The 13,113-nt window shown below is 43.0% G+C and overlaps 1 protein-coding gene across 5 annotated transcripts in view; it reads left to right on the top strand.

Annotated features, from left to right (window-relative positions):
• ADAMTS17 (ADAM metallopeptidase with thrombospondin type 1 motif 17) overlaps positions 1 to 13,113 on the top strand; it is a 339,534-nt gene that overhangs the window by 74,651 nt on the left and 251,770 nt on the right. For all 5 annotated transcript variants that reach the window (XM_070496410.1, XM_044762847.2, XM_070496403.1 and 2 more), the window contains exons 5-6: positions 8,645 to 8,728; positions 9,476 to 9,633. In XM_070496410.1, the coding sequence (XP_070352511.1) occupies positions 8,645 to 8,728; positions 9,476 to 9,633 (242 nt within the window). The remainder of the gene's footprint in view (positions 1 to 8,644; positions 8,729 to 9,475; positions 9,634 to 13,113) is intronic.

The raw sequence follows: 13,113 nt of genomic DNA, 5'->3' as shown, positions 1-13,113 counted from the left end.
GGAAAGACACTCATGTTCATGGATTATAAGACTTATTGTTAAGATGTTAGTACTACCCAAAGCAATCTATAAATTCAGTGCAACCTCTAGCAATATCCTAACGTTTTTCCTTGCAGAAATAGAGAAATCCATCCTAAAATTGGTATGGAATCTCAAAAGACCCTGAATAGCCAAAAGAATCTTGAAAAAGAAAAGCAAAGTTGGAGGGCTCACACTTCCTGATTTAAAAATATACTGCAAAGCTATAGTAATCAAAATACTGTCGTACTAGCATAAAGACAAACATACAGACCAATGGAATAGAACAGAGACCCCATAAATAAACCCTGACATATATGGTCAAATGATTTTCAACAAAGGTGCCAAGACGATTCAATGGAGAAGTGACAGTCTTTTCAACAAATGGTGCTGGGAAAACTGGATATCCACATGCGAAAGAATGAAGTTTTACCCTTTCCTAACAGTATATTAAAAAAACTAACTCAAAATTGATCAAAGACCTGAACATAAGAGCTGAAACTATAAAATTTTTATAAGAAAACATATGGGAAAAGCTTCATTGGATTTGGCAATGGTTTCTTGGGTATAAGTTGTACCAAAGGCATAGGTAGCAAAAGAAAAAATAGACAAAGTTGACTTCATTAAATGTAAAAACTTTTGTGCATCAAAGGACACTATCAAGAGAGTGAAAAGGCAACTCACAGAATGGGAGAAAATATTTGCAAATTACATATCCGATAATATCCAAAATATATATAGAACTTCTAAAATTCAACAACAAAAAACAAAAATGGACAAAGGACTTGAATACACATTTCTCCAAAGAAGATATGCCAGTGGCCAATAAACACAAGAAAAGATGTTCAGCATCACTAATCATTAGGGAAATGCAAATCCAAACCAAAATGAGCTACCGCTTCACTCTCATTAGGATACTATTTTTTTTAAAAAAAAGTAAAATAACAAGTGTTGGTGAGGATGGGGAGAAATGGGAACCTTTGTGCACTGTTTTTGGGACTGTAAAATGGTGCAGTTCCTATGGAAAACAGTGTGGTGGTTCTTCAAAAAGTGAAAATAGGATTATCATATGATCTGGTAATTCCACAGTAATTCCGGCTATATATCCCAAAGAAGTGAAAGCAGTGTTGTGAACAGATATTTGTACACACATGTTCATAGGAGCGTCATCCATAATAGCCGAAAGGAGGAAACAACCGAAGTGCCTATCGAAAGATGAATGGGTATGCAGAATATGCTCTTTCCATACAGGAGAATATTATTCAGCCTTAAAAAGGAAGGAAATTCTGACACGTGCTATAAGACAGATGAACCTTGAGGACATTTGTCACGAAAGTACAAATACTATATGAATACTGTGTGATGCTATTTGTATGAGTTGCATGGAGTAGTCAGATTGACAGAGATGGAAAGTGGAATGGTGGTTTGCAGAGGCTGGAGGGAGGAAGGAATGGACAGTTAGTGTTTAATGGGTGCAGAGTTTCAATTAGGGAAGATGAAAAAGTTCTAAAGCTGGGTGGTGGTGATGGCTGCACAACAATGTAATGCCTCTAAAGTGTACAATTAAAAATGTGAAAAATGATAAATTTCGTATTATGCATATTTAACACAATTAAAAAAACCCATTCCACTTATTAGCTGTCTTTTCACCATCCGTAAATTCATCAAGGTAGGACTATGTGTACACCTTCACCATTATTTACCCAGTGCCTGTTACATGTGCAGGAGATGATTGAAAAATATTCGTGGAATCTGTGAACTCGTAAATGAGTGACTAATGCCATCTACCAACATCTTTTGCAATGGATTTAGTCGTGTAAACACTGGCTTTCTTTTTAGAATTCCTTGATTAACTTACTTCTGAAAAGCCTTTGTATTCCAAGCATCTCACACAGATGTGGTGTCCTAAACTCTGATAGAAAGTGTTTCTACATAAATGTAATTACATATTTACACCTCCCACACAGCCCCCTGTGTTATGGGTGGTCTCCTTCAGCCCCTCTCAGCTCACATCTTGTCCTTCAAGGAGGATGTATCAAGATGCAGAAGATAAAACAAGCATGATGAGAAAGAACTGTACTGAGAGAACAGCTGGCTGCTATGATTGGCTTCACTTCTGAGCCCTGTTCCATTAGACTTCAGAGTTGGTGAAGAAATGGCTGCTGTGAGAGCAGAAATGTTTTGGTCGTTTTTGAGGACTTGCAAAGCAAGGAAGAGGTACCAAAAAACTCTAGCATCATGCCGAGTGGTCCCATTTTCAAACAGGGACGAAAGGAGTTTTGTAAACCATGGAGCAGTGAGCTTGGTTCTTGCATCAGTCAGGGGTTTTGATTAGAGACTGAATCTGGGCTAACTGAAGTAGAAAAGGAATCATATTTTTGGAGGTGTATGTGGAATTAAAAGGAAGGCTGGGTTACCAGGCTCAGAATTTGGGGGAGTGTTCGGGGCAGAGGCCTTTGGGAGGCCAGGCAGCAGAAGAGAGCAAGTCCAAGGTATGGCCAGGAGTGTGGGCTCATCTTGCACTGCTGGACCTCCTGCCACTTCTGTATCCTGGGAACATCTCCCCACTACCCTGCCTCTCCTTCAGGCATCAGGGCCCTAGGTGGGTGCCTAGGAACTGGCCTGCTCCAGGGCTGCTGTGGCAGGCCAGAATGAGGCTGGTACCTCCTTCGATTTCTATAGTGGGAAGAGGGTCCCTGCCTTTTTTCAGAGCTCACCCTGTGGGGGAATTTTCCCCAGTGAAAACAGCAATAGATGCTGTTTAGCTAAGAAAGAAAAAGAATCCCAGCAAAGTGTCTAGCCACTGTACAGGCTAGAGTATAAGTGGTTCGCTCACATGACGTGTGATCCTATAATTCCACTCTTGGGTGTAGACACAAATGAATTGAGAGCAGGGTCTCTAAGAGATATGTGTACATCCGTGTTCATGACAGCATTATTCACAACAGCCAGAGGAGGAGGCAACTCAAGTGTCCATTGAAAGATGAACAGATACACAAAATGGGGTATGTATATGTGTACACACACACAATGGAATATTATTCAGCCTTAAAAAGGAAAGAAATTCTGACACATGTTCCAACATGGATTACCTTGAGAACATTCTGCTAAGTGGAATAAACCAGTCACAAAAAGACAAGTACTTATGATTCCACTTATAAGAGGTGCCTAGAGTAGTCGAGTTCAGAGAGACAGAAAGGAGAGTGGTGGCTGCCAGGCTCTGCAGGGAGGAGAGAATAAGTTGTGTAATGACTACAGGTACAGTTTTGCAAGATGAAAAGGGTTCCATGGATGTGAGCACAATAATGTGAAGGTATTTAACACTACTGAACTGCATACTTAAAAATGGTTAAGATGGTAAATTTTGTTATTTGTATTTTACTGCAATTAAAAATAAAAATTAGAAAGAGGTTCACTCACTGATTCCAGTCAACTGTATTGACTGGGCCCCTGACGTGTGCCAGGAACTCTTCTAGGGCCTGTGGATAGAGTAGGGACCACCGTGACAGGTCTCATCCTCGTGGAGCTCATGCAGTGGGACTGACTGACAGTGCTCAACACACAAATCAGTAAGATTTGTGTGCAGATTTTATAAACTGCTATGCAAAAATCCAGGTGATAGCAAATGACTGAGGCGTCCCGGGACACCTCTGTGAGGAGTGACCTTCCACTTAGAAGGGAAGGCATTAAGGAGCCAGCCACTGGGGGTCAGTCTGGTGTTTGGGAGAGGCACAGAAAGAGGCTGATCCTGGTGGGTGATGGGGAGGGTGGGGGTGTGATGAGAGGTGCACCAGCCAGCCAGCCTCGCAGGCTGGTACACTAGGCATGGAGGGTGGGCCCTGCAGGGTGGTACGCTAGGCATGGAGGGTGGGCCCTGCGGGCTGGTACGCTAGGCACGGAGGGTGGACCCTGCGGGCTGGTACGCTAGGCACGGAGGGTGGGCCCTGCGGGCTGGTACGCTAGGCACGGAGGGTGGGCCCTGCGGGCTGGTATGCCAGCGCATGGAGGGTGGGCTTAGCTGCATGTGCAACAGGAAGCTGCTGCAAGGTTTAAGCAGAAGAGTGGCCTGTACTGATTTGTGCTATATAAGATCCTTCTGCCTGGCTCTTGTCCAGGGAAATGGAATCCAGCTCCGGGCTCTGTGTCCCTGGCACACTGCTGACCTGCACACATACACACGGACAGAAAAGCCTCCGCCAGGCCAGGTCTTCCAGCAGGAGGCGAGCCGCAGGGGGTGCTCTGGATTCGGCTCTTGTTTTTCAAAATGTGCTGTCGTGCCTTTTTACCTACATAACTTGATTTTCCTTTGTTTGGGGGTGGTGGTGACACAAGAGCAGGAATCTTTTAAAGAACAAATTGCAGACGGAAACAGGTGGTGCTGACACTAGAAACCCTGGGTTTGAGCAGCCAAATTGGAAAATGGGGCCACTTGACAGAGCTTTGGTTGTTTTTAGCTTCCTTAACAACCATGGAGTGGAATGAAAACCTGGGACGTTCCAGGCAAGTTCTGCTTGGAGGAAACATGACGTTAATTTTACTCAATTATCATTCGAAACAGACAGCAAGCCTCTCTCTGGTGACCAGAGACACTGGCAAGGTGTTAGAGCACTCCTTGGTTCTCATACTGGGCAGCCATCAGCGGGAAACTGCTGGGGGCTTGTTAAATGCAGATGGCCGGATCCACCTGCAGGGTCTCTGATTCAGTGGGTCTGAGCTGGGCTCCAGAATGTCCATTTCCAACAAGTGCCCAAGCGATATTGGTGCTGCTGCTTCAGGGACCCCTCTGAGTGGCACTGTGCTAGAGAACATCGCCCCCTGCTGTGTGGGAGTCTGAATGGCACTGTATGTGCTGCGCGAGTGTCATCTGCAGTCCTGGTCTGTCCTGGGGAGGCCTTGAGTCACGTAGGTAGGTGGTGCTTCTGTGAAAACCCTGCTTGGCGTTGTGAACAGCTCCTCCCCATGTGCCCCCATCACCTGCTCCTTCTCTGGTTCCTCTCTACTCCTCTCTGACCGTGTCCCCAGGTCACCCAGCCAGGACAGCCACAGTGTGCTGCTGATAGAGCGTCCACTCAGCTTGGCCCCTAGGCTGCCAAGGAAATGTGACAAAGTAGCTAGGGCTCTGAACATTTGCCAGGACACAGCCAGAGCTGGATGCCGGAGACAGAATTTCCAGACAGTTGGCTGTGCTGTCCCCTGCCCAGCCAGGTGTCTCCCTAAGCATCAGATGGCTGCCACCTCGAGACTTCTCCTGAGTGTGAATTTCCATGGGAAAAAAAGGTGGGGAGACTTTGCTACATGTCTTTGAGGCCTGCGGCTTTGTGTTTTATGGCTGTTGTCGGATTTTCATCTGGCTGGCCTGGCTTGGCGCTGGGCCTTGAGGGAGGTCCTCTATGTCTGCCCTGCCTTGCTCCCTGTGGAACTTTCTGGGAGCATGGTACAGCTCACATCAGGTGACAAGGCATTGTAGCCATGGTCAGGCTCCCATACCTGCTTTCCCAGTTACACATCAGGGTCCATGCCTTCCTACAAGCTTACCAGAGAACGTTGTTGAGAGCATGAAGCTTTTTTTGTGTGTTAATTTTAAAATTTTTATTTTGGTAACATATGCAAAACAAAATTTACCATCTTAGTCATTTATAAGTGTACGTTTCAGTATCGTTAAGTATATTCACGTTGTTGTGCCATCAATCTTTAGAACTTTGTCATCTTGCAAAACTAAAACTATACACATTAAACAACTCCCCATCTTCCCCTCCTTCCTAGCCCCTGGAGCATGAAGCTTCTGCTCCCCCTCCATCTCACGTCTTTTTTTGTGCATTTGCTCCAAGGGAAATGACTGAGCCTTTGGGGTAGTGGTGTATGAAATGCGTGAAAGTGTCATCAGCCCAGTGAGGAGAAAATGGGAGATTCTGGCAGGGGAGTTTTTTCCTGTACTTTTGTTCATCCTGAAACTTCATCATTCCATGCAGCTTCCTTATGCTTCTTTGATGTGGCATGTCAGAATGCCACTGAGAATTGCTTAACTATGTTACTTCTTTAAACTTACAATATTTTTTAATGTCTTTGGCTGGTGTCAACATTACAGGCAATGTGTAGGTTGCACCATGAAACCCTGTGCGACTTGAATTTTCTCCCTCCCAACTTCAAGTTTTCGTTCTTCCTAATTCTCATGTTTTGAATTGAGGTTTTCCAGTTTGGGCCCAATCCTAATGCTGAATATTTCTGGAAAAATTTGAATTATAGCCATTGGGTGGTTCTCAAAATATCAAAACAAGGAAAAAATTATGTGCTTTCCCCTTCTTCACCCAGGTTTGGGGATAGATAATTAAGACATGACTTCAGAATTGGCCTATGGATGGTCTAGTGTTAAAAAAACAAAAAACAAGACTGCTGTTTTGTTCTTGAGGGAAAAAATTGGGGGAAGAAAAAGTGAGAACAGAACAACTGAATGTGTTCCGGTTTTCCTCGTGGGAAAGAATATTCCATTACATAAAGATTTTGTTTTGCTTTAATAATGGTTTTTAAAGAGTGAAATGCAAGCAATGACACAGTTAATTCCTTTGTCGCACAGATGCTCACACACTGTGCGTGCCTGGCTTCTGACGCTTGTGTGCCAGACACGGTGTCCAGCTTCACGTGGCCTGAATTAACCGTGGCTGTGCCCTCTGCTGTGGTTGTTGCTTTATGTTGCTGCTGGTGTACGGGTGAACACAGCACCAACTGGGAAAAGTTTTAATGTTCCCACTGGAAAATCCTCCCTCTAGATTATGTCTATCAGAAAAAAACAAGTAGAATATTCAAAACCAAGTGAAATAAGTCAGACAGAGAAAAATAGATACTGTATGATCTCGTTTATGTGTGGCATCTAAAAAACAGAACTCATGGATACAGAGAACAGACTGGTGGTTACCAGAGGCGGGAAGTAGGGAAATGAGTGAAAGTGGGGGTCAGTCAAAAGGTATAAACTTCCAGTTATAAGATAAGTCCTGGGGATGTAATGTATAGCATGATGACTATAGTTAGCAATACTGTATCATATATTTGAAAGTTAAGAGAGTAGATCTGAAAAGTTCTTATCACAAGAAAAAAAACTGCAACTATGTGAGGATGTGAACTAGACCTATTGTGGTAAACATTTTGGGATCTATCTGTCTCAAAACATCATGTTGTACACCTCAAACTAACACAATGTTATATGTCAGTTATATCTCAATAAAACTGGAAAAAACAGACAAAAAACCGGGACATAATGAAACGTATAAAAGTATTGCCTCAATAAAAATAAAAGAATATTCAAAAGGTTCTCATCCTTGTTGCTCTATATCTTACTCTACCACCTTCATCAGCTTCCCCAACGTACCTCCCTGCCTCCTGCTTTCTCCATATTATGGAAAAGGAGATCGGGCGGGTTATAATGACTTGAGGGTCCTCAAATCCAGTGGGCTTTTTTTCCATCTGCATCAACTTTGATTCCTCTGCCTTATTTGAGGTTTTCTCTTTCTTCCCCTCAAAACGCTTTCCTTTGGTTTCTTGATATTGAGATCCTTATAATTAAGTTCCTCCAACGAGAGGTGCAAAACTGAGAGAGACATAGCCTTTTCTGTTGCTTTAACTTTTTATCTCAATGACAAACTTTGGTTAGAATGAGGACTTAAGGGACTAAAGAAAGAAAATGGTCTTTTTGACTGGACAAGGCTAGATTTGAAATGGGGTCATCATTATTACTGGCCGTGGGTCTTGAACAGGTGGCTTTATTTCGATGAGCCCAGGGCAGTGGAGATACCAACCTTAACAGATTATGATGACTGTTAGAGATGATACAGACTGACGCACATGATACGGACTGTGGCAGATGGCCACAGGCACTGACCCCCTCCCTCCCCTTCAGAAAAATCCCCTTCAGTCTCCTGTGTAAAAGCCCAGAATGAAAGGTTTGAGGTTTCTGCCAGAATCATTTACCATCCGTTCCTTTTTTTCAGAACCTCCTGTCTTATACCTTTTTTTAAAACAACTGATTCCAGCTTAGCTTTATGTGTATGTATATGTATGTATGCATACATGTGTGTGTGATTCGAGAGTTTTCTATCTTATGCATATTTCTTTTGGGGAATTCATATTTATGGGAGTTTTTTGGTCTGAAAAGGCCTTTTAAATAAAATCTGGGTTATATTTCTCACATATGTGTGATTTTTTGTGCCAATAAGACTTTATCTATGAACACTGTAATTTGAATTTCACATAATTATTCCTCCTTTAGATTTTTTTGGGTACTGGAAGAGCATAAGCTGTTTTTTAATATTAATTTTTAATTAATATTTTTAATGAATAGAATTTATATTTATGATTTACTTATAAATTTGTATTCATTTATATTTTATTTTAGAACAGGTAGTACAGAGAATTCACATATACAGTTTCTTCCATTACTGACATCTTACCTTAGTATGGTATGCTTGTTATAACTAATGGACCAATATCAAATAACTAAAGTCCATAGTTTATTCAGATGTCCTTAGTTTTTACCTAATATCTTTTCTTTGCTCTAGGATCCCATCCAGGATACCAATGTACTTTTAAAAATTTTTATATTTACGTCTTTATCTATTTCTTTTTTCTTTCTTGATAGGTATACAATATGTTTCAGCACCAAAGTCTTGGAATTAAAGTTAACATTCAAGTTACCAAGCTGGTCCTGCTACGACAACGTCCCGTAAGTCCTCATTGGCACCCTTCAGAGCACATAGAGGACGTAACTGGTCTTAGCTTCCTAGTTGCTGTTGAGTGCTGAGGAGGTGTCCAGGTGGTTGTCTGTCTTATCTGTGCTCCCTGGCTTTGCAGATGGCAACAGTGTGCCCTGGGCCAGGTGCCAGGATGTTGGGGGAGAGGAGGGAAGGTACCATTACTGAAAGTTTGGTGTGCATATAATCTGCTCAGAATCTCAAGGGAACCCTGAGCAATGGGCCCATGTGCATCCCTCCTTCAGTACTGGCATGTCTCACGTATGTGCAAAGACTTGATGGTAAGATCTTCGGACCCATGGCTACCCTTCTGGAGCTATACCTGAGCTTCAGGCCAGATTTGGATTCACTGTAGCATCATTTTCTGGTCTTTTGATTGAGTGCATTCCCACAAGACAATGTTACCTGCAGAGTCAAGCAGTGAATGTGAGAATGAGGGACCGATGCTTGGTTGGGTACACTGTTCAGTTGCCAGAAAGAAGAATGCTTTTCTTTAATAACGTAGTCTTCATTTGAACTTACAAATAAGGTCCCTGATGGCCTTTCTCTGAGTCTCTGCATCCATCTACCAGCACTAAGTTTGTGTTGCGGGGAAGCACATCAGTGAATGATATCCCTTTGAGCAGCTGTCTCCACCTTAGGGTCCACATTGTAGTCTGAACATAAGCTCTGGCTTCCCTGGGTGTTTGCTTCTTTAACTGCGCCCTGATTTCTTTTAGGCCAAGTTGTCCATTGGGCATCATGGCGAGCGGTCCCTGGAGAGCTTCTGTCACTGGCAGAATGAGGAATATGGAGGTGCCCGGTACCTCGGCAACAATCAGGTTCCAGGAGGGAAGGACGATACGCCCCCGGTGGATGCTGCTGTATTTGTGACCAGGTAAAGCAGGGTTTGGCCTGTAGCTGAAAACGTGAGAGGGAAAAGACATTTCCCATTGGAGAAGAAAGAGGGCAATTTGCTAGAAATTCAGGCTTGGAAGTCAGACCTTGGGTTGCCTGTCTGAGCCTTGGTTTCCTCATCAGTAAAATGGGGATAAATGATAGTACCTACCTCCGAGGTGTGAGGATTAAATGAGCATGAGAAGCACTTTTCATAGTGCCTGGCCCAAAGGACACAATAAGTATTAGCCATTATTGTTGTTATTGTTAATATAAAAGTACTGCAATCCTGGTTACCCAAGAGTCTTCAAACTTCCAGGAAAATTCATGTACTACTTCTCCCCTGAAAATAGAATGCTCACTGGGAAAGAGCTAGCCTGTGTTTGAGGCTGCTTCCAGACTGGCAGAAGCACACTCCTGAGGGAGAGTAGATACCCCGGGTTTTCTATGAGAGGAAGTCTACACAAGGCATGTCGTGTGTGACGTGCACAGCCCCATCCCTGGGGCACTCTGGGACGACAGCACTGGGCAGAGATGCCCGTGGAATTCACATGGAGGCTCTATTTGAAGCACAGAGCTAAGCTTCTTTCTAGACTACAGCTGGATTTCCTCTTCCAGCTTGAGAGGGGAACCAGGGGCCAATAGAAACCAAAGGCAGTCTTCCATCAGGCAGCAGCAATGTTATTTTAGTCTTCTAGGGCTGCAGTAACAAATTACCACGAACTAAGTGGCTTAAAATGACAGAAATTTGTTCTCTCACAGGTTTGGAGGCCGAAAGTCTGAAATCAAGGTGTGGGCAGGGCTCTGCTCTCTCTGAAAGCTTGAGGGGAGGGTGCTTCCTTCCTCCTCCCTAACTTCTGGTGGTTCCCTGAAAATTCTCCGCATCCCTTGTCTTGTAGATGCATCGCTCTGATCTCTCCTCCATTGTCACATATTATTCTCCCTGTGTCCAAATTGGGGCCCAGCTTAATCCAGTGTGACCTCATCTTAACTTGATTGCATCTGCAGTGACCCTCTTCCTAAATAAGATCACATTCACAGGTACAGGGCTTAGGACTTGGACTTTTTTTGGGGGGGACACAATTCAATCCACAACACGTATAGATGTGGCAATTTCATTTTTTCCCTGTGTCCCACACCTCTCTGAGAAAAGCTGATTTTCTTTGGTTGCTTTGCTTCAGTAATATAAATAGAATGTGTTATGTGTTCATACGAAAATCCCCCATTAGAAAACATGCAGAAATGTTTCATGATAATTGAATCCATTAGATTAAAATACCAAAATTTTATTAGAGTGGCTGTGAATATATCAACTTGGAATTTTAAGGAATTTTTTTTTTTTAATTTAGGGAAACTACTTGCCAAGTTACATGCTTTCTTTTTCTCCGAGTTCAGAGGTGAAGTCGTGAAAGGGGACAGTTTACCTTGTCGTTAGCTTGGAGACAGCCTGCCCTTCTAAGAAGAGTTAAGACTGGTTTTGAGCCCAGAAAGCCTCCTTGATTGCATCTCTTGGGCTGCATACTACAAGCTCCTGGCCCACTGACATCCCAAAGGTAGCTTGGGAAGTTCTGTGACCTCAGCCTCAGGCATCAGGCAATGCAGCTCCCTAGCCTGCCCCTCTTGAAAAACCCAGAACACGCACATTGCCACCGCCAAATACCAAACAGATGCCTCATCACTCCTGTCGATGATTCATCAGTTGCCATCCCCAAAGGGTTAAAATGTGCTCTGTAACGCACTGATCCCTGATGAGAACATCTACTGCTTCTACAGGATGTGATATGTATAATGGGACTTTTGAGAAGAGGTCTATTCAGTAATTCTGATTGCCTACAATACAGCTGGTGCACCACCAGGCACCAAGGACAAGAGACGAGCATGACCTGGTTCTTGCTTTGGATCTGGGTTTGCCCATCTCAGTGAGTGCTGGGAACCTCCAGGTACCGCCTCCCCCAGCAGCTTTGGCCCCCACACTCCCTGGCAAGAGGCCGCCATGGTTCAAGTCGCTTTGAAATGGCTTTTGGAACCTCTAGGTCTTTCTGTAAAACACCCTGAGGACTGTGGTAGATTTGATTTGGGGAGCAGGCAGGAGTCCTTGGGAACCGTGTCTATGTGTGACTATAAATTAATGTGACTCATTTTCCAAATGATAATTAGATAAAGTCTAAAGACTTTTACTAGAGAGGAGCTCTAAATAATATCATCTTTGGAATATGCAGCTAAACTTCTAAGGTCACTACTTTGAAAGTGCTTTGTATAAATACTATATAAAATATATAAATTCTGGTGTTTTGTTAAAAATAAAAATAATAAGTTATTTCCTTCCTTGTCTGGGTGGAGAAAGCACTTTTTAAAGTGGTTTTGGTAAGGGAACGAATAGCCTTTTTTTCCAGAGGCAATAAATGTTACTGAAATTCATGTTGACAAAACTTCTGGATTAGCCCTTTTACAAAATGCCTTCGGCAGACATGAGTGACCCTCAGCCTGAGAATGCTGCCCATTAGGGTTTCTTTTCTTTTTCCTTTTCCTGCCTCCTAACAGCTTATTTACTACACTGCATAAAATGCATAAAAATATTCTTTTTTACATCTCACACCTATTAGGATGGCTACTATAAAAACAAAAAAACAGAAAATAACAAGTGTTGGCGAGGATGTGGAGACATTGGAACCCTTGTTCACTGTTGGTGGGAATGTAAAATGGTGCATCTGCTGTGGAAAACAGTATGGCAGTTCCTCAAAAAATTAAAAATAAAACTACCATATGATCCAATTAATCCACTTCTGGATCTATACCCAAAAGAAGTGACAACAGAGTTTTGAAAAGATATTTTGTACACCTATCTTCATAGAAGCATTACTCATGATAGCTAGAAGGTGGAGGAAACTCAAGTGTCCATCGATGGAAGAATGGATAAACAAAATGTGGTGTCTAGATACAGTGGAATATTGTTCAGCCTTAAAAAGGAAGGAAATTCTGACACACTAAAACATGGATGAACCTTGGGGACATTATGCTGAATGAAATAAGCCAGTCACAAAACGACAAATCCTGTATGATTCTACTCATATGAGGTACCTAGAGTGTTCAAATTCATAGAGAGAGAAAGTAGAATGGTGGTTGCCAGGAGCTGAGGAGGGAAGGGAGTGGGGCATTGTTTAATGGATATGGAGTTTCAGTTTTGCACGATGAGAAGAGTTCTGGAGATTGGGTGTACAGCAACGTGAATGTACTCAACACTGCTGAACCGTACACTGAAAAATGGTTAAGATGGTAGATTTTATGTGTATTTTACCACAATGAAAAATTTTAAGTGTTCTTTTTTAACTAAGCACATGGGGGGTGGTGCCTGATTGCAGGAGGGTGGTTCTGAGTGCAGGTGCTGGGGAGGGGATGTCTGGCGGCCTGGAAAAGCAAGATTTCTTCAGCTGCAGCCAGAGCTGATGCAAAGGCCTCCTGGATTGGACTGTACCTGCAGCCA

This window comes from Equus asinus, chromosome 2 (assembly GCF_041296235.1).
Source record: "Equus asinus isolate D_3611 breed Donkey chromosome 2, EquAss-T2T_v2, whole genome shotgun sequence".
Classification (NCBI taxonomy): Eukaryota; Metazoa; Chordata; class Mammalia; order Perissodactyla; family Equidae; genus Equus; species Equus asinus.
The sequence above is the reverse complement of the archived record's forward strand: the minus strand, read 5'-3'. Positions and strand labels throughout refer to the sequence as shown.